The sequence below is a fragment of the Antechinus flavipes genome, chromosome 3, assembly GCF_016432865.1.
Source record: "Antechinus flavipes isolate AdamAnt ecotype Samford, QLD, Australia chromosome 3, AdamAnt_v2, whole genome shotgun sequence".
NCBI classification, from domain to species: domain Eukaryota; kingdom Metazoa; phylum Chordata; class Mammalia; order Dasyuromorphia; family Dasyuridae; genus Antechinus; species Antechinus flavipes.
Window position 1 is genome coordinate 536,648,097 of NC_067400.1, and position 21,637 is coordinate 536,669,733.

At 34.3% G+C, this 21,637-nt stretch overlaps 1 protein-coding gene across 1 annotated transcript in view; it reads right to left on the reverse strand.

Moving 5' to 3' along the window:
* Nucleotides 1-8,541: 8,541 nt before the first annotated feature.
* CTSC (cathepsin C) overlaps nucleotides 8,542-21,637 on the reverse strand; it is a 52,175-nt gene continuing 39,079 nt past the window's right edge. The window contains exons 5-7 of the mRNA XM_051987295.1: nucleotides 19,910-20,025; nucleotides 12,911-13,042; nucleotides 8,542-9,472 (exon numbers count right to left, since the gene is read on the reverse strand). Coding sequence (XP_051843255.1) covers nucleotides 8,973-9,472; nucleotides 12,911-13,042; nucleotides 19,910-20,025 — 748 coding nt within the window. The 3' untranslated portion in view covers nucleotides 8,542-8,972. The remainder of the gene's footprint in view (nucleotides 9,473-12,910; nucleotides 13,043-19,909; nucleotides 20,026-21,637) is intronic.

The following is a 21,637-nucleotide window of genomic DNA, read 5'->3' on the forward strand; positions in this document are numbered from 1 at the left end:
TTGGGAGAGAAAAAATCAGAGGAAACAGGAAAGACCATGAGAGAAAAAAAACAGGAAAAAATAAGTGAACATAGCATGTGTTGATGTACATTCAGGCTCCTTAGATCTTTTTCTGTATGCAAATGGAATTTTCTGTTCTAAGTTTATTGGGATTGCTTTCTATCATTGAACTACTAAGAAGAAGCAAATCTTTCATAGTTGATCATCACACATTCTTGCTGCTATTGTGTACAATGTATTCCTGTTTGTGCTTGTTTTGTTCAGCATCGGTTCATGTAAATTTTTCCAGGCTTTTCTATAATCAACTTGTTCATCATTTTTTATAGAATAATAATATTCCACTACCTTCATGTACCACAACTTATTCAGCCATTCCCCAACTGATGAGCTTCCACTCCTTTTCCAATTCTGTGCTACCACAAAAAGAGCTGCTGCAAACATTTTTGCACATGTGGGTTCTTTTCCCTCCTTTATGATTTCCCTAGGATACAGACCCATAAATGGCTTCCAGTATCACCAGGTAGTAAGCCTTTTCTTTCATGCAAAGAGTAACTAGGATGTTAAAGGACCACTATCTATTTCCTCATTCTCAAGCTGCAGAACACTTACCTTAAATCTTTAAAAGATTGCAGCTGAGGCTTCCCTCCATCTCCATAGAAGACAGATCCTGAATGAAATCACTCCATTATCTATCACTTAAAATTCTCCTTTAACCAAGACATGCATGCATGACAAAGGTTCTAGGAGTATTTTTGATGACAGCATAAAACACATAAAATCTTATGACTAGATAAGATGACCCTAGATAACTTTTTAGAATTTATAGCTGAAAGAGATCTTAATGGTCTTCTAGTCCAACTATTTCCTTTTCTCAAGTGAGGGAACTGATGCTCTACAAGGTAATGATTTCCCCATAGGTACAGATTACACAGGTAGTAAGATCCTATGTCTCTAAATTCAATGATCTTTCCATTAATGCATCATTTCAATAAGAAAACCAAGGCATTTTATTAAGTCATCTTTCTGAACATTGAAGTCTAGACTAGGGCCTATGTTTCTTATGGAGCCTTAATAATTTTCACAAATTATTTAATAACATTTTTGCAGCATTTCAAATAATTGTTGCTCATATTTCAATTATTCTCTGTAATTTAAAAAAAAGACTTACTTAACAACAACTTTATGAAGGAACTAATGCAAGTATTGCCATTCTCTCTTTGTACATAAGAAAGATGCCTACTATAGTGCACAATTACACCTAAGATCAGTGATTTAGAGCTATTGTCAATTAGGCTCATGTTGTCATTCAGTCCTTCTAAACATAATACATTTATCATGTTTGTACAACATGAATTACATATATATATGCATAAATAGATTAACAGGTATGTATATACATTTGTTTATGTATTTATGATACACACACACACACACACACACACACACACACACATATATGATATTTATAGATCATCCAGTAAAGGACTCTGAAGTTGGATAGAAGAAGAATTGAAAAAAAAACTTATAACTACGTAGAGAGGGCAGTGTGCATGAAGGGAAGGGAGGTCACTCAATAATGTCAAAAAAGTTCAAAACAAAACAAAACAAAAAAGGAATGAGAATTGAGGAATCACTACCAGATCTGTTAACTAAGGATTCATTGTTAACTTCGGAGAAAGTATTTTAATTCAGTGATAAAGTAAGAAGCCAGATTAAAAATGACTGAGCTAGGTGGTACAGTAGTACAGTGGATAGAATACCAGCTCTCCAATCAGCAGAACTTGAGTTCAAATCTGTCTGTCCTCAAACACTTCCTACTTTTTAGTAGTGTGGCCCTGGGCAAACCACTTAACACCAACTGCATCATCAAAAAAAAAAGTGATGGAGGAATAGGTAAGAAGAAGAAACTTGTAGTTAATGAGGGGAAAGAGCTTTTATTAGAATTTGGTAAAGAAAGGAGAGATTCTATAGCAATAGTTCAAAGGAATGACAAGATGAAGTAAGAGTTTGTAAGAATGCAGAAAAGAGCATCCCTGAAGAAGCCAGTAGATAATGTAAAAAAAAAAAAAAACAAAACCCTGAATCATCAAAAAATGAAAATGATTGTTCAGACAAAACAAAGCTCACCATGAATGTGGGAGTAATTTCTGAATCAGTTCTCTATGTGCAGGGATAACTATTGACTTCTAAGAGTAAAGATCAGGACTCTAAAGCTGGAAGAAAAATAATGTAAATATAAAGAAATGACAAATAAACCCAGAAACTAAATTCTAACCCATTTAAGTCTTTAAGTCTTATGGATAACAAGAATAAAAAAAAATGAATAGTAGAAATGAGATTTCTTTCTCTTAACTGATAAATCATTTTCTGTAACAAGGATTCCAAAAGAACATAAGAATTATCTTAGTCAAGAAACAGTTTATTTATAAATAGAGACACAACAGCCAAAAGCAATACAGGGAATATAAACTATTTTGTAGAATTTGGGGAAGAAGGCTAATGGGTGACTACAAGTAATGAAAATGAAGACCTAAGGATAATTAGGAATTGTGAACCTGGATGACTAGAAGAATTGAAGCTGAGATTGCTGAGAAATTAGGGGGGAAAAAAGAATAAAAGACAGATCTTGTAATCTTCTGGATTAGTCTTTTAAAACCCAGGGTCAGGAGATCTCAAAATGACAGGATGACTGGGAGTAGAACAGTGCATTTTTCTCATATTATTAAGCCAGTAAAGGGAAAAGAACCAGCCAGTAATAATCAAGAAATGTAGAGAGGATCTACACCAAGCTAATTTTTCAAAACCAAGTCTACATAAAGAAACAGACAAAAACCTATCTGTATTAAGGAAAGGGTCCTGACATAATAACCTACCCCATGAAGGCAGCACATATAAATCTTCTAGCATATGGAATGAGAGCAAGTCAGGAACAATGGGAGTTTGTATTCCAAATCCAGAATCAAAGTTGAAAAGTCAATCTTGGATCAAACTGAACTGGTAGAGCTTTTTAGCCTGAGATAATTGAAAACCCAAAGTATTGTATGCTAAGTAGTACACAGAAGCAGCAGAGGCAAGACTGCAGATAAACCACATCAAAACCAAACAAAGCCTCTCTGTTCCTATCAGAAGTATGGAAAACTTGATCTTCACATGAAATTCCCAATTTAGGAAATAAAGATAGGTAAATGAGTAAACAAAAGAAAACATCGATGATAAGGAAATGTCATGAAGAATACTGCTCCATAAATCAGAAAGAAGCAATGGAAGATAAAAATCAATTTACATCAGGGGTTTTTAACCTTTTTATTGTGAAATCACTTGGAAATATTCTAAGATCCATGTGCTCCCTCTCTCAGAATAATAGTTATAAATGCATAAAATATATTGCATTACAAAGGAAAAATGCTGAAATACCATTATAAGAATGTTTTTTAATATCTTGATGAATCCCAGGTTAATAACTTTTGGTTTAAATAAATCTTGGTGATAAACTTAACTAAGCAACATAAACGTGAGGGGAGTTAAAGATGAGAATAGAAGTACAACAAACAGAAGAAAAGTAGAAAAGATTTGTAGAGATTTTTTATAACAAATTTTTCACCATTAATGTAGGAATGAAAAGAGAGACAAAGAGACAGAAACAGAGAGACAGAAAGAGAAAGACAGAGACAGAGATAGAGAAAGAAACAGACACAGACACATACACACAGTTTCAAAAGTTTAAGACATAGCCATCTGTGAGGTTCAATGAATCAAGAGTCAAGGATAGGAAGCCAAACTGAAAGCAAAGAAATATATTTGCATGCTAAAGAAACTGCTGACAGCAGTTTCAATTTCCTAGAATATACATAAGAGTTATAACTTTTCTGGCCCACTCAGAGTAAGTCAATCAGCACTATTGACAGTTGAGGGAAAGGTAGAGAAAAGGAGAATCATTCAAGAGTGAAAAATGGGGGCTTCTGGGAAGAATATTTATCATGTAGCTAAGAGAGTCTGTTATAGTTATTGGCAAGGGTAAATTATTTCAAGGTTAAGAGGCCAAGAAATGAAATCAAATAATTTAACAATTGTGAAAGAAGTCCTTTTAGACAAAACTATAGAGTTGAGATAACCATTTAGACAAGACTACAAAAGTATCTCTAATCTAAGAACAACAAAAAGTAGTTACAACAATGGTTAAGGCTATTCATTTTACATAGCTTACTGAATTTTATATTTCTTTTCTTGGACAGATTTCTAGATTGTTACTCCATCAAGATATCAAGAAATTAATTTGGTTCCTATTTTCCCCCATAACATTTTGAAAGGGCACTTATAGTAGCACAATTTGACTTTCAATTAGATAGAAGAACAAAATAAATGTAGAAGAAGCTACTAAAAATGCTAGACAACAGAATGATAGAGTAGATAGAACTTTGGGCCTGGAGCCAAAAGTTAGAATCCAGCCTCAGACACTAACTAGCTTTGTGACCTCAGGCAAATCCCGTAACCTTCTTCAATAGTAAAATAAGGATAATAGGAGCCACTTTCCTTATAGAGTTGTGAAGAACAAATGTGATAATATTTATAAAATGCTTAGCATGGTATCTGGCACATTGTAGGCACTTTATAAATGCATATACCTCTTACCCCCATATGTATAAGCTATTGGAGAACATTCCTTTGAGAACTTTAAAAGAAGCCAAACCAGTTCAACACTAAGTTTAAGACTGGGTGTTATTTTTTTTTCAGATTAGCTCAAGTCAGGGGAAATGTCCTTAAAGATTTTGAATAAACCTAAGTAGAAGTAGAAATAAACTTGTTCTACATCACCCACAAAAGAATTCGGAGTAGGCACTCAATGTAAGGAACATTTCACTATAAAGAAGACCTAAGAATTAGAACTGTCACAAAGATCATACAGTAAGACCAGGCAAGATTTATATCAGGAATGTAGGGCTAGTGCAACATTAGAAAAACTATAAGCATAATTTATATTAATGACAAAGATAACAAAAATCATATGATCTTAAGAACAGATGCTAAAAAGTTTTTTCACAAAAGACTTGTTCCGATTAAAATCACTAAAAAGCAAAGAAATAAAATAAAAGCAAGCATTATCTATAATGTGGGTATGCTTGAAGCCTTTCCAATACAATGTCCATTATCACTAATATTATTCAGGATTAGTACAATCCTGATACTAATTTTAGCAATAAAACAAGAAAAAAAAATTGAAGGAATAAAGCAAGCACTGAGAAAACAAAACCATAACTTTCCTCTTTCTATCTAAGAAATTTTTATGTGATTTCAATAATATAGGGATACAAATAAGGTTACCTTCCCTTTACTAATAATAAATCATGATTTTGTGACCTCTCACATTCATTTACAAAACCCCATATACGGTTGCAACCCAGTTTAAGAAGCTGGGAAATAGAGTAGGTACTATATACATAGTAGTACATGACCAAAGCAACCAAGTATTTGATAAATGCAAAGATTCAAACTTTGGGGATAAGAACTCACCATTTCATAAAAATTGCTGGGAAAAGTGTTTAGTAGAAACTAGACAAAAATCAATATTTCACATTGTATTAAAAGGTCAAAATGTATAAATGGAGAAAAAATATATATCTATCAGATTTATGGATAAGGGAAGAGTTTATGACCAAACAAGAGATAAAAAGGATCACAAGAAACAAAATGGTTCATTTTGATTTCATGAAATCAAAAAGGTTTTGCACAAACAAAACTAATACAATCAAATACAAAGGAAAGTAGAACAACTTGGGGGATAAATGTAAAAGCTTTTCTGATAAATGACCAATATCTCAAATATACAGGAAACTGAGCTAAATTTATAAAAATATGAGCAATTTTTCAATTGATAAGTGGTCAAAAGATATGCAGAAAATATCAAATCAAATGTTATCAATAGTCACATGAAAACTGCTCTAAATCATTATTGATTAGAGAAATGCAAATTAAAACAACTTCAAAGTGCCACCTCATACTTATTAGATTTTGCTAACACTACAGAAAAAGAAACTAAAATGCCGAAGGGCATGTAGAAAAATTGGGACACTTTTGCATTGTGGGTGAAGTTGTAAATAGTCCCACCATTCTGGAAAACAATTTGGAACTACACTGAAAAGGCTATAAAATTCTATACTCCTTGATTTAACAAGGCCAGTACCAGGTGTATCCCAAAGAGATCAAAGAAAAGGGGAAAAAATAACTATACACACAAAAATATTTATACTAACTTTTTATGATGACAGAATTGCAAATTGAGGGAATGCCCATCAATTGAGAAATGGCTGAACAAGTTGTGGTATATAATTGTGACAGGATGCTTTTCTGCTATAAGAAACATGAGCTTCTGCTCACTAAAACCTGAGAAATCTTAAGTGAACTGATTCAAAATGAAATCTGAAAAATAAATTGCTCAACTCTGAAAAATAACAAGACAATGAACCAAGATAATTCTAAATAACCTATGAAGAAAAGTGCTTAAATTTTTGAATGCAGATTGAAACATATTTTTTGTTTGTTTACTATTTTTCTCCTATTTCTGTGTGTTTATTTTCTCTTGTAATTTGGTCAATATGGAAATATATATAATGTGTTTGCCTTTTCAATGGGTGGGAAGGAGAAGGAAAACTCAAAATTTTAAATAAAAAGAATATTTTTTAAAAATTTAAATGTAATTGGGAAATATTTAACAAAATTTTTAAGGTGTAAAAAAAAAAAACAACCCTAAAACAAAATCCTTAGAACTATCTCAAAATAATGAAGTGTCTCCTGAAGTAGTGGATTCTCCATCCCTGAAATTCTCTCAAGTGTAGAATGGAAGAACACTCAACATATTAAGTATCTGATATGTGGCAGGCATGGTACTCAACAATGGAGATATAAAGAAAGATAAAAGATAGCCCATACCCTGAAGGAGTTTATAACCCAATGATAGGTGATCAGTTATGAGATGGATGGTATAGAGATTTTAGTTCATTTGAAATTGATCTTGTAAGATTCTGTAAATGGTTTTGTATGTAGATTTAGGAAATTTGGTGAAAAAATTTACTCTCCCTCTATCTTTTCCTGACCTTCATGGTTTAAATTCTCCTGTGGCTTTATACATGATTTTATTTTTTCTGGAAATGCCCTTGCCCCAGTTACCTTCTCCATGTCAGAGGTATTGTTCCCAGTTCTTTCAGGTGTCTATTTTTTATCTAATGGCTCTCTATTTTAATGATGGCATGAAGTATCGCATAGTCCAACTTGAGGGACAAATGAATTCTGCTTAAGTGAGACCAGGAGCAAAGTGTTTTTCCCTTTGAAAAAAATATCACACAATTCCCACATTAAAAAAACGTACTTTACAATAGTACCCTCTCTAAGCAGTGAGATTACCATAGACTTCCACTTTTTGAGGGGCTTCTAAATACTAAATTCTGCCAGATCACTATGGGATTTAAATTTTATAGGTGTAAGCCTTTTTCTAATTACATGATTTATTCAATCTTTCCTCATATTCCTAAGAAATATAGCCACTAATTGTTACTCAGCATGAAGCAGAGCAGTAATATAAAAGTCTTATGAAGTGATTTGATTGAGATTATGTGTGTGACTAGTTAATGAACCTCTAGAGAAAATAATGAGCAAATTTGTCATTTGGTTTTTGAATCTATGTAATATATTAAACATGTATATGTTAACATATACACATATATAATAATATATATTGTTGGCCATCAATAACTTTAACAAATAAAATTGACATTCACAGTTCACAAATGACAGAATTTCATGTATTTTCTCTTACATATCAGGGAGTAAAGATCAGCCTGAACTTATAGAAAATCCATGGAAAAATCCAGACAAAAAGATAAGATTAGTTATTATTTAAACTTTGGCATTCAACTCTAAAGTTTGTTAACTATCTCCTAAGTATAATATACTATGCCAAGAGCTGGAGTCTACTACATGTATTTGCTTGTGGTTCTTTCTGGAAAATCACCAATGGAGTAAAACTTCCAAGATAGCTAGTAGTCTTTTTTCTCCTAGCTATGTCCCTCACCTTGAGTATTTATATGAAAGAATAGTTTTCACTGCTATGCTCCCCACCTATTTTCTGTTATTAATATTTTCAAGTAGTTAGCTTTTATTATTTTTTAAAATCATATTGTTTCAGCTATCCCAGCTTAGTCAATATTAAGCTAGATGAGTCTTTAAGACAGCCACTTCTAAGCACTTAGTATACATCACCAAAATTCACCCACATCCTTCTTTCCCATATCCATACTTCCCCTGTAATCTTAGACTCGGGACCCATAAAGAAAGATCAATCAGGTTGAAATCATTTAAGACATTGTTCAATACTATGAAAAAAGGGGCAAAGAGAGGACAAACATCTATTATACAGACCTAGCAAATAATTCAGTGTTTTGATTGTGAAAATGAATTATTCAAGAGCCCTTTTTCTTCCCTATCTCATATAGTAATTTTTAAAGTTCTATGTATAAAAACTCTCTGAAATATACAAGCTGTAACATGCCAGACGTTTCACTTGAACATTTGTCAAGCAATAAAATTCCTTTTAATGAACACAATCACTCCCCTCATGATTCATACAACAAAATCCATTTTTACATGGTGGTTTTACATCTGGTGCTTTACAAACATAAGGCACAATTATTTTTTAAACAACATGTCTTTGAGTTACAAATTATTTTTTTTGAGTTACAAATTATCATTTCTCCAGTGTTTTCTACAGTAAATATAATTTAACAGTGTTGTTGGTTGTTTAAAAAAAAAAAAGGTCTTTTGACAGACTCATATCCAAAGTGAGTTTGAAGCTGAATCTTAGTGGGCACCTTTGAGTTTTAAGAAGAAATTCTGAAAAGAGATTTCAAAAAAAACTCTACTGAACTCTTAAATTTTTCCTGAGTTAATATACAGAGATGGAGTGAGATGAATGAAGAAATACCTCACAATTTGGGAATTGGTGTGGCAGCCACAGCTATGCTCTCAATGGCACATTCATCAATGCCTCGGCGGATTCTGAAGTAGCCATTCTCACCCCAAGAGATTCCCCAACTATTTTTAACTATCCAGTAATCCTCGCCAGTCTTTTCATCAGTGCCATAGCCTACAAGAAGAACTGCATGATTGGTCAATTCAAAGGGATTGAAATGGTCCCTCAGCCCTGTGTGGTGATAGACTCCTGTCTGATAGTGAATGAAATCATCATATACTTCAAAAGCAACGACCAGGGGTCCATTCTGAATCAGTTCATGCTTCATCAAAGCTTCATTGCAGCCTCCGTAGAAACCTCCCACATAGTGGTACTCAGATGTATAATAACGAGAACATTTCTTTGGAGTGCATGGAGAATCGGCAGCTTGGTAGGGAAAGCATTCCTCTTCCACCAGTCCAAAATCTTGGGCATACTTCCCCCCAATGAGATATGGGAAGCCACCGTCACAACCTAAGAGGGATAGTAAAAAAAAAAAAAAAAAAAAAGCACATTAAATGATATTCCTCCACTGAAATGATTCCCACTTTTTTTTTTTACTACTCTTCCTTTCCTTCTGCTGCCCATGAAATTAATTTATTTCTCTTCATTTCTTAAAAAACAGGGGAAATATGCCTGCCAGGTTTTAATTATTTACTCAGAACTATCTTCTGCTAAGCTGGAACTAGGTCATAAGCAGCATTGGAAATTGGGGAACTTTTTATGTTGGGCAATATTCCATTATCATCAAGTCCCATGGAGCTTTATATTTATAACCTAAGTTTGGCCTATTCAGAAAGCTAAGGAGAGAATTAAAAGCAAACATACCTACAAGTTAAAATTTGGGGGAGACCAATTCCAACATGTCATGGAGACCCAGAATTTACTGCTTAAAGGAAATGTAGGTTATTTAATCTGATACTTCAGTTTTTAAATGAAAAAAAGATGTCTAGCAAAGTTAAAATAGCTTGCTCTAAAGTACACATCTAACAAGTCAAAATTAAATCAAATGAGATAATCACCAACAATCAACATTTATCAAGTGGTTTAAAACTTGTGAAGAACTTAACATGAGCCATATAGCTAATATTGTCAAATCTGAAATTTAAACTCAAGTTCTCAAGCCTCCAAGTCAAAAGGTCTTTCTATAACACCAAAACATTAGATCCTTGCTTCTGTGAGTGGGGCAAAATCTTCCAGGGAAGAATACCTGGGGTGGAGAAGTACAAAGATGGTTCCTGACCTCGAATGCTCTACTTACCTGCCTTTGTTAGTTTAGATGCTCCTATCTATAGATATTTTATTTTATATCTATTCCCCAATGGTTATTAAACTCCCACAGTTTAGATTCCCAATCCCTGTGATACTGACTCCCTCACAGCCAAAGATCCAGTTTCTTCTACCAATAAAGGATGTTCACTCTCTCATCCCCATCTAACTCAACACTGCCCCAACAATGTTCTAGTTCCTACCTGCCAGCTGCTTCTACTGTGCCCTTAGAGACTCCAGTTCTATAAAGAACAAGCTTCTTTTCATTCTAGACCTTTTCCTTTCACCCTCCTTCCAGCCTTTGGTTACAGAACTAATTCCTCTCAAATGATGATTCAGCCTTTGGCCATCCTTTCTTTAAGAGAATAAACCTTCCCTCACACCACCTATTTGACAAAAAGGTAGAATCAGTATCCTCCTCTCTCCATTACTATTCCTAAGCTTCCAGTCAATAGCTATAGTTTAGGAACCTTTCCTTCTTTTAGCTTTACTCTGTCCAAATTCACAATTCAATTCAGATCCTGGGAAGTGATGTTTAGCAACCCTCAGACAGTCTCCCTGCTTCCTCCATGAATTCCTCCTTCTTTATGTAGCCTAAGATCATACCTGCTTCTTTGGCTATCTCATCCCACTGTTGACCATTAGTCCACTAAAACATTCAGATTTGTTTTTCAGAACAATTGTCTAATCATCCATGCCTCTGCAATCTTATGCTTGTAAAGGTGACTTTTTGGTACTCAAATGGAAGACTTTATATTCAGCCCTACTGAATTTTATCTTTAAATTCAGTATAGTACTCTCATTTTTGGATCCTTTCATTCAGTTGTTCCTTCCTTCCTTCTCTGTGTCATCTATAAATGTGATAAGCAAATTATCTATGCCTTTATCCTAATTACTGATATTGATATTGAACCATTAATAACAATAACAATGCTATCAGCAAACATTTATATAGTCCTTATTATGCACCAGGCCCTGTGGTGTGAACTTTACAATTGTTATCTCATTTGATCCTCACAACAATCCTGATAAATTTTTTATAATATTATTCTCATTTTATAATTGAAGAAACTGAGACAAATAGCGTTTAAGTAACTTGCCCAGGATCACCCAGCAAGTAAGTGCTGGAGAGTGATTCTTAGGTTCTTGAGGCCAATTTGAACTCACATCTTCCTGACTTCAGGCCTGGTATTCTATCCAGTGGATCATTTATTTGCCATTAATAATTACTCTTACTATATCATCATTTAATCCATACCTCTTCATCTCTCCTAGAGAATAATATGAACAACTTTGTTCAAAGCTTTGCTAAAATCTAGGTAGCCTAAATTAAAAAGGTTCCCTCATCTACCAGTTTAGTAATTTTGTCAAAAAGGAAAAAAAAAGGTTAATTGACATGACCTGAATTTTTCAGGAATAAAAGCAAATCCCACTCACCTCCAGTTTGCAGACTTTCTTCTATTTCCACTTTCGAAAACTACTACAAAATTTGCCCATCTCCAATTTTGTGGTACGTCTTTTATTTCTCATGGACTATTAAAATCACCCACTAGTCAGTCTCCCCACTTTAAATCTCTCTCCACTCTATTCTATCCTTCACACAGCTGCCAAAGAGATTTTCCTAAGGCATATTTCCAAACATGTCACCTCACTGCTAAATGATCTCCAATGTTTCCCCCATTTTAAAGTTATAATAAATTATAAACTCTTCCATATGGCATTTAAAGTTTTTTGCAAACTGGCCCATTTTTAACTTTGTTTCCTACAAAATATATTTTTTTATTCATCTTAAGGTTCTGCCAAAATCAGTTACTTTCCCTTCTTTATACATGACACTTCATTTTCCCCCAATGTCTCTATATTGGCTGTTCCCCATCCCTGGAATGTGTTCCCTCCTGACCTGTACTTCTGGTAGTCATAGTTTCCTTCAAATTTTAATTTAATCATCATCTTCAGCATAGTCTATCCTGACATCACCAAGAAATTGGGAAATTCCTCCCCTGGTCCCCCCAACTACACTGTGTTCATTTTTTTAAAAAATAGATTATGAATATAGTCAATATCTATATATGCTTCATCCCCATTTTCTGGCTAGGATATAAATTTCTGGAAAGCAGGAATTGTTTTTCCTTTTGTATGTATATGCTTAGCATTTAGCACAAGATCTAGCATATATTAAGTGCTTAATAATTGTTTAATTACCTGCAAAATCAAAGCTTTGGAGTAGATAGCTTCAAGGGTCCCTTCTAGATCTAAGTCTATTATCCTATTTTCCCCTACTGGTTAATTCACCATATTTTTTCTCATATAAAGTGATTTGCAAACCACACAGTATACAAATATGAGCTATTATTTTTAAAAATTACTGTCATATTCAAGTTTAGAGCCAGTGATTTTTTAACTATACTATGCTTGTAGCTTTCAGGCAAAGCTTCATGGTGATTCATGTGAATATTTCTGGCTCATCTCGTGGATGCCCACAGCAAAAGGGAAAGGTCCCTTTTCTATGTGACTCATGCAGTATATTCACCAAATCTTAGTGATCAATTATCATGGCTCTTTTATCATATTACCTTGTCTTAACTGCCATTGATCCAGACACATGTAAAATGCTATAGAGATATATGCCATTATTATTATTACCTTGAGAATATTCACTGCAAGACACGATCTCCTGGGGACTAAACACTGGCACCTGAGAATTATTGGTTTTAATACGAATTCTTGACTCCAGCATACCCAGGGAAGCAAATGCGTAGCAGCTGCCACAGTTTGCTGGAGAAACAGAAAGGGACAGACAAGACATGTGAATACTTACAAGTGTTATCTTTCCATGTAGTCATACAGAATTGATACACAGTCAAGCAAAATGCAAAACTCATTATCCTATTAATGTATTTTTAAAGCTTTTGAACCATACAGAAAACCCAATTGGAGCTTCATAATTTTACTTTAGATTTTCTTTTCCCCTTTTCTTCTTTCTCTCATATAGTTCAAACTCAAACAACTGTGAGGCAAAAAAGCTTCGGGAACCATAAAGAATATGTCAAGTATGGGGTTACAACAGACTTAAAAAAAAAAACCTCACAATCAGTCATGTCATTATTATTACAGACTTTGAATTCAGGAGTAATTGATATGGCCTGAGTATTTATGTATCTTTAAAGCATACACATTCTCTCAAAGAAAGTACTTGTGTTCCACAAATCTTTCATACTTAACAACTGTCTACTTGATAAATGACTAATCACCAGATAATTTCTCATCTCCATACTGAGGCCTAATTCAAGATATTTTTACTGTGTATATGAATGTTACAGAACTACAGATCTCAGGTCAGACTACAAATACAGTTATTTGCCCATAAATCATTTTACCCTCCTCTCTAACCTTACTCCCACCCTCACTTAAACACATGCAATTACACTTATATTCTACAAGAGAAGGAAAGTATAGAGAAAAATTAGGGAAGACATTATAATCACTGATTTCCACTGTTATTAGCAAATATATTTAGCTTTAAAATTCTACATTTATTACAGAAAAAACAACTACTAGCAAAAGCAATGGGGATCTTTATCTCCTGGTATATTACATTTCTTCTAGGAATTCTTTTCAGCTCAAAGGAATGGATGTTTGGGAAGGGAAGGAGATTGCTTTAAGAGTGTGTTTTTTGAGAGTGTGTTTATAAGAGACAGAAAAAGAGAATATGAAAATGAGTATGGAAAATTATTGGTTGGTTGGTCATGGCCCTTCATTCTTAAAGAGGAATAAAATGACATCGCTATGTTGGGGTCAAAGTACAGTGTGTCTTGTATACTAATAGTGTATTTAATTTATACTTTAACATATTTAACATGTATTGGTCAACCTGCCATCTGGGGGAGGGGGCGGAGGGAAGGAGGGGGAAAATTGGAACAAAAGGTTTGGCAATTGTCAATGCTATAAAATTACCCATGCATATAACTTGTAAATAAAAAGCTATAATAAAAAAAAAAAGTACAGTGTGTCTAACTGTGGCTTATCAGACCAACATGAGCTTGGAAGGCACAACCAGAGATCAGGTACAAATGTCCATATGAACATTTGAACTAGAAATGTGGTTAGATTCAGAGGTGGAAGTAAGTATGAAATATGGTTGGAAATATGGAATTGGAAAACATAAGGAGGTCATCCAGTGCAAACTTCTAATTTTATAGATAAAGAAACTGAAGCTCATATTGATTAGAAGCTTTGTCCAAGGTCATCCAGGTAGTAAGTGGAAATATTGGGACTTCAACCAAAGTTACTTGACTCCAGATTTAGCATCCTCTTCAATACATCACACTGCTTATTTGCCAGAGCAGACAAGGTTAAATCATAGTGAGCTACTCGACAAGGGTAAGGGAAGAAGAAAACTAGCAAATACCCCCTTCAGTTCTTATCCAATTGCTTCACATCTGTAAAAATTTTCATATAGGTTTCTTTTTTCCCCAAAGGCAAGACACACAGCACAAGGCTCTTAGATCTTTAAATTCATCTTGAATCCTGTGGGAAGACTTTGCCCATCTTTATTGGATAGCTAGATGGTACAGTGAGAGAGAACTAGACCTCAGGGAGAACTGAGTTCATATGTAATTCAGAAACTTACTAGCTGAGTGACCCTATTTAAATTATTTAACCTTTGCATACCCTGGTGTCCTCGTCTGTAAAATGGGAATAATAGAATCTAACCACCAGAGTTGTGAGAATAAATTGAACTATTTGTAAAGCACTTTATAAAGTCTGAAGTGGTATACAAATACTGGCTATTATCACTGAGCTACAGTTACACCTCCTATAGTTAGAGTTACATAATTATATTGACTTTCATCTTATAAGGAGATAATATTCTTTAATAGTGGCATAACATTATATTAATTTAACACATCAACTCTACATAACTGAGACTCATTTTCCTTATCTGTAAAATGACCAGATTAGGGCTAGACACTTTCTCATATCCCTTCCAACTTTAAAATTGTATAATTCTTGAGAAAAAAGTATTTAGAATCAGGACTTCAGTAGAATAGAATAACTCTCTGCCTCTCTCCCAGGAATCTCTGAGGGAAAGCAAATCGATTAGTCTCTTAAAACTGACTCTCTACTTAATATGAACATCATACACAAATTATTTAAATCCCTTTGATTAAGGATATGTCCTTTTTTCTCTTAAATACAGAAGGAACTGAGTTTCAAATGACTTTAAATGTGAGCTGTTCTGTTTTAAAGAGGGCCTTTTCTGACCAACATGACAAAAAGACCAGGCTGCCCACACTAGGAGAAAGGGTTCTGTTGTTTTATGGAAAGAGAAGTTGTGGATTTCCTTTTAGTGTGGTTGATTCTATGAATTCTGTTGGGTTGGTGTGCTGATATCTTAGAGTCAGTGGAAATTTCCAAGTTCTTCAAATGAGGGAAGAGAAAATCAAAAATCAAAATTCAATTCCACAAAAATGAATCCCTGTTTTTTCCCTTTTGTAAAACATTAAAAACTAAGAGGAAGTAAAAAAGGAGAAGTTGTGGAAATTTTGTTTTTCCCAAGAATCTGCTGACATGTAGATTATGAGTGAGTTCAGTTCTTTTATTTAATAAAGGAATGTCCAAATACCAAACAGAGAATAATGAAAAATGAAAAAAAGCTAACCCTTGCCTGAAAGACATGATAGCTTTAGGAATTTCTACTTTTTAACTAGGCATTGACCCACACTTAACACCGTACACCAAGATAAGGTCAAAATGGGTTCATGACCTAGGCATAAAGAAGGAGATTATAAATAAATTGGAAGAGCATAGGATAGTTTATCTCTCAGACTTGTGGAAGAGGGAGGAATTTATGACCAAAGAAGAACTAGAGATCAGTATTGACCACAAAATAGAACATTTTGATTATATCAAATTGAAAAGATTTTGTACAAACAAAACAAATGCAGACAAGATTAGAAGGGAAACAATAAACTGGGAAAACATTTTTACAGTCAAAGGTTCTGATAAAGGCCTCATTTCCAAAATATATAGAGAACTGACTCTAATTTATAAAAAATCAAGCCATTCTCCAATTTATAGATGGTCAAAGGATATGAACAGACAATTCTCAGACGAAGAAATTAAAACTATTTATAGCCATATGAAAATATGCTCCAAATCATTATTAATCAGAGAAATGCAAATTAAGACAACTCTGAGATACCACTGCACACCTGTCAGATTGGCTAGAATGACAGGGAAAGATAATGCGGAATGTTGGAGGGGATGTGGGAAAACAGGGACACTGATACATTGTTGGTGGAATTGTGAACATATCCAGCTATTCTGGAGAGCAATTTGGAACTATGCTCAAAAATTATCAAACTGTGCACACTCTTTGATCCAGCAGTGTTTCTACTGGGCTTATCCCCCAAAGAGATACTAAAGAAGGGAAAGGGACCTGTATGTGCCAAAATGTTTGTGGCAGCCCTGTTTGTAGTGGCTAGAAGCTGGAAAATGAATGGATGCCCATCAATTGGAGAATGGTTGAGTAAATTGTGGTATATGAATATTATGGAATATTATTGTTCTGTAAGGAATGACCAGCAGGATGAATACAGAGAGGACTGGCGAGACTTACATGAACTGATGCTAAGTGAAATGAGCAGAACCAGGAGATCATTATATACCTCAACAATGATATTGTTTGAGGATGTATTCTGATGGAAGTGGATCTCTTCGATAAAAAGAGCTAATTCAGTTTCAATTGATCAAAGATGGGCAGAAGCAGCTACACCCAAAGAAAGAACACTGGGAAATGAATATAAACTGCTTGCATTTTTGTTTTTCTTCCTGGATTATTTATACCTTCTGAATTCAATTCTCCCTGTGCAACAAGAAAACTGTTCGGTTCTGCACACATATATTGTATCCAGGATATACTGTAACCTATTCAACATGTAAAGGACTGCTTGTCATCTGGGGGAGGGGGTGGAGGGAGGGAGGGGAAAAATCGGAACAGAAGTGAATGCAAGGGATAATGCTGTAAAAAATTACCCTGGCATGAGTTCTATCAATAAAAAGTTATTAAAAAAGAAAGAAAACTGGCTACTGGGGCCAAAATACCCAATTTGGAACTCCAGCTTTGCCACTTAAAAGTTAATGTTTTTGAGCAAATCAAAAAAAAAAAAAGAGAACTGACTCTAATTTATAAAAAATCAAGTCATTCTCCAATTTATAAATGGTCAAAGGATATGAACAGACAATTCTCAGACGAAGAAATTAAAACTATTTATAGCCATATGAAAATATGCTCCAAATCATTATTAATCAGAGAAATGCAAATTAAGACAACTCTGAGATACCATTGCACACTGTCAGATTGGCTAGAGTGACAGGGAAAGACAATGCGGAATGTTGGAGGGGATGTGGGAAAACAGGGACACTGATACATTGCTGGTGGAATTGTGAACACATCCAGCTATTCTGGAGAGCAATTTGGAACTATGCTCAAAAATTATCAAACTGTGCACACTCTTTGATCCAGCAGTGTTTCTACTGGGCTTATCCCCCAAAGAGATACTAAAGAAGGGAAAGGGACCTGTATGTGCCAAAATGTTTGTGGCAGTCCTGTTTGTAGTGGCTAGAAGCTGGAAAATGAATGGATGCCCATCAATTGGAGAATGGTTGAGTAAATTGTGGTATATGAACATTATGGAATATTATTGTTCTGTAAGAAATGACCAGCAGGATGAATACAGAGAGGACTGGCGAGACTTACATGAACTGATGCTAAGTGAAATGAGCAGAACCAGGAGATCATTATATACCTCAAAAATTATATTGTTTGAGGATGTATTCTGATGGAAGTGGATCTCTTCGATAAAAAGAGCTAATTCAGTTTCAATTGATCAAAGATGGGCAGAAGCAGCTACACTCAAAGAAAGAACACTGGGAAATGAATATAAACTGCTTGCATTTCTGTTTTTCTTCTCGGGTAATTTATACCTTCTGAATCCAATTCTCCCTGTGCAACAAGAGAACTGTTCGGTTCTGCACGCATATATTATATCTAGGATATACTGTAACCTATTTAACATATAAAGGACTGCTTGACATCTGAGGGAGGGGGTGGAGGGAGGAAGGGGAAAAATCGAAACAGAAGTGAGTGCAAGGGATAATGGTGTAAAAAAATTACCCTGGCATGGGTTCTGTCAATAAAAAGTTTAAAAAAATAAAAAAAATTAAAATAAAAAAAAAGAAGCTGAGAAAAGTAAAAAGAGGATAGATTATGAAAAGTTTTAAATGTCTAATATATACCTCTTTTTGCAATCCCAGCATTTAGCCCAGTTTTTGACATTGTAGATGTTTAATAAATGCTTACTGACTTGGAAAAAAAAAGGAATTTCTACTTTTTGCCTCTTAAATGAATACCTCTAATAATAAGTGGAGCTAATCTTTTGTGATTTATATTTCCAGCTAAGCCATCCCTATCTCAATCTTTTCTCCATTCTATTTCTGTCATCCCATGGAGGCCCATTCCCAAAGAAGGGGTGGCAGGGAGTGGTGAAAGTATACAGACTTTTACATGGCTACTATTTGCATGTTGCTTTAAGGTTTGCAAAGTGCTTTGCAAATATAATTACTTCTCACAAGAATTCTGTGAGATCGGTGCTATTATTGTGCACATTTTACAGATGACAAACTGAAGTAGTCAGAGATTAAGTGACTTGTCCAAAGTCACATAGGAATTAAATGTTTGAGGCTAGATCTGAGCTTTCTGAGTCAAGATCCAGAACTCTAATCACTGTATATGTTAACTACTTCTAAATGGCTGAAATGGCCTTTAGGAAAACAGTAAGATAAAGTCTCTGACATTAAAGTTAAAGTCATGGGACCACAGATCTAGAACTGAAAGGAACTTTAGAAATTGCCAAATCAGCCTCTTCGTTTCTTTTTTTTTAGAGGAAATTGAGGAAGGAAGAGGGAGGTAGTGACTTGCCCAAGAGAGTCACAAGAGCTATGGAAGAAGGTATATACTAAGTCAGTATACATACAATAACAGATGTAACCATTTGTCCTAAAAAGATTAAGAACAATTTTATACATAAGTGGCAAATTTATGGGGCCACTAGGAGACTTTTACTATGCTGTCTTTTAGGCAGCAACCTCCACACCTATTTCATGGTAAAAGATCAGTCACGTGTAGAGCATTTGGCTCCAAAATGATCCAAAAAGTTATACACCTGAGCATGGTGTAAATAATTGGTACAAATGACTACAGACTAAAAATATAGGATAATTTTCTACTAGAATGTGTTTAGGAGGAAAATTATCAAGTTCACACCTACTATACCAAATTTATGAAAATAAATTTGACTTTATGATTTGACTTTGTACAAGCCTGGCTCTAACCAAAATCTTTCATTCACAAAGTCAGATTACAATTAACTTAACAATGCGACCTTTAAGTTATCAAAGCCCCATTATATGCTGGGATTCTTAAATATTAGCTAACCCCTCCAGACCAGAAACTTTCCAATGTAGTAATAGCAAGGTTACTTATTTGAAAAGGAAAAAAGCAACTCCTTTTAAACCGGACCCATCAATGATCTGGATCATCTTCAAAGACCTGGATCCAAAAAAATATATTTTTTTTACCTTGGTTTCGAACAGGACTAACATAGTTGACACCATTAACATTTCTCCAGTCCCAAGACTTTGGCAAAGTTGAAGTTTTTTGAAGTATTTCATGGGTCAATGGTGCAGATTTTGGCCTAAAAGAGAAATATACACAGATTAGCATTTAGTTAAGTTTCAGCTGTTCGTTTTGCAGACTATGTATGCCCTCCTCCTTGGCCCCTCCATTAGCCTGGATGGATCCCCAAGTCAATCACAAGGGAGGTGATTAGTAAATATTCATGGATGTGGGTGTAAGTGTTTGAAGGAGACTGACCATATATATTTCTAATTATATCATGATAAAAAGTAATTTGGGATTAGTCATTATTTTCTCAGGACTTTGTTTTCTTGCATTAATATAGGGAATGGAAAGCTGACATTGTGGTTTGCCATGTATATATGAGTCACCAAACATTCAATTCCACAAATATTTATTCAGCACTTATTATCAAGCACCTGTGATATTGACATCTTTGGCACACCTTTACATCCTAGGCTTTCTCACTTTTCTCTAATGTGTTTTAGCAAGGGACTGGGGCAGGCAAGAAGGCTAATAGCCACCATAGAGGAAGAGAAAGAGTGATGAATAGTTGGGGATATCCTTGTACATTAATATTAAGGCATGATTAAACTATAGTTAGGCTAAATGGACAAGCTATACATGAAATTAGGTCATAACTTTAGTCACAGCTCATGTAAAATAGCTAAGAGGCAATAGGTCTATGGAGAGATAGATGACTGAACTTGCTGTGCATAATTTAAAAAGTCAGGGAAGGAAAAAGGAAAAAAAAAATCCTAAACAAACATATTAGCAGCTCAGTTGATTTACAGATTGATTTTGATTTAGACTAGTCTCCAGTTCAAGTCTTTGAAGAGATTTCTGCAAGCTAAGAGTTCTTAATGTGAGATTTTATGAATTAAAAAAAAAATGGTAACTTTCAAAATAACTGATTTCCTTTTAATATGATACATCTTCATGAATTTTAAACCATTCTTCTGTAAAGGGGTCCAATAGGTTTCAGAACACTGCCAGAAAAGTTTATGACATAAAAAAGGATATATAAGCCTTTACCATTCCCTTTAACTTCCCCCTTTTTTCCATTTATTTCTTTTGTAAACAGAAAGGAAATTATGAAAGAAATAGCACAAGATGACTATCCCTCAAGAATATCAACAATATATTTAGACATTTACAAAGAATGGTCTACATTTGTAACTATTATGTAGCTAACACTATAGGAATGCTCTTTCCAATGCAAACACCTTTGTAGTTAATATTTGGATGTGGCTCTTGGGAAGACTAATGATCTAAACGATAAAGCTTTCACCATGCTAGTATTTTCCATTTGATATAATTTAATTGGACACTTTTTACTACCACATTGTGGTTGCTACTGTGAACAATGGAAAGATAAAATAAGGCACAGTCCCTGATCTTGAGCTAACTAAAATTGAATGTATAAAAAATATAAACAAAACTGACCTGCTAGAAGGTATGGGTATTGGTGGTTATATATGATTATTTTCAGAACTGTATAGAATAAGGATAAATTCCTTAAGAGTTAACATTAAAACTTCAATAAACCTATGGCTTCTTTCATGTGGTATTCCCTTCATCAGTAAAGAAAACTTTTCCTTCTGGTTATGTCCTTCCATACATATTCTATTGAAGATCTATCCAAGGTGCACCAGGCCCATGCTCTAAGA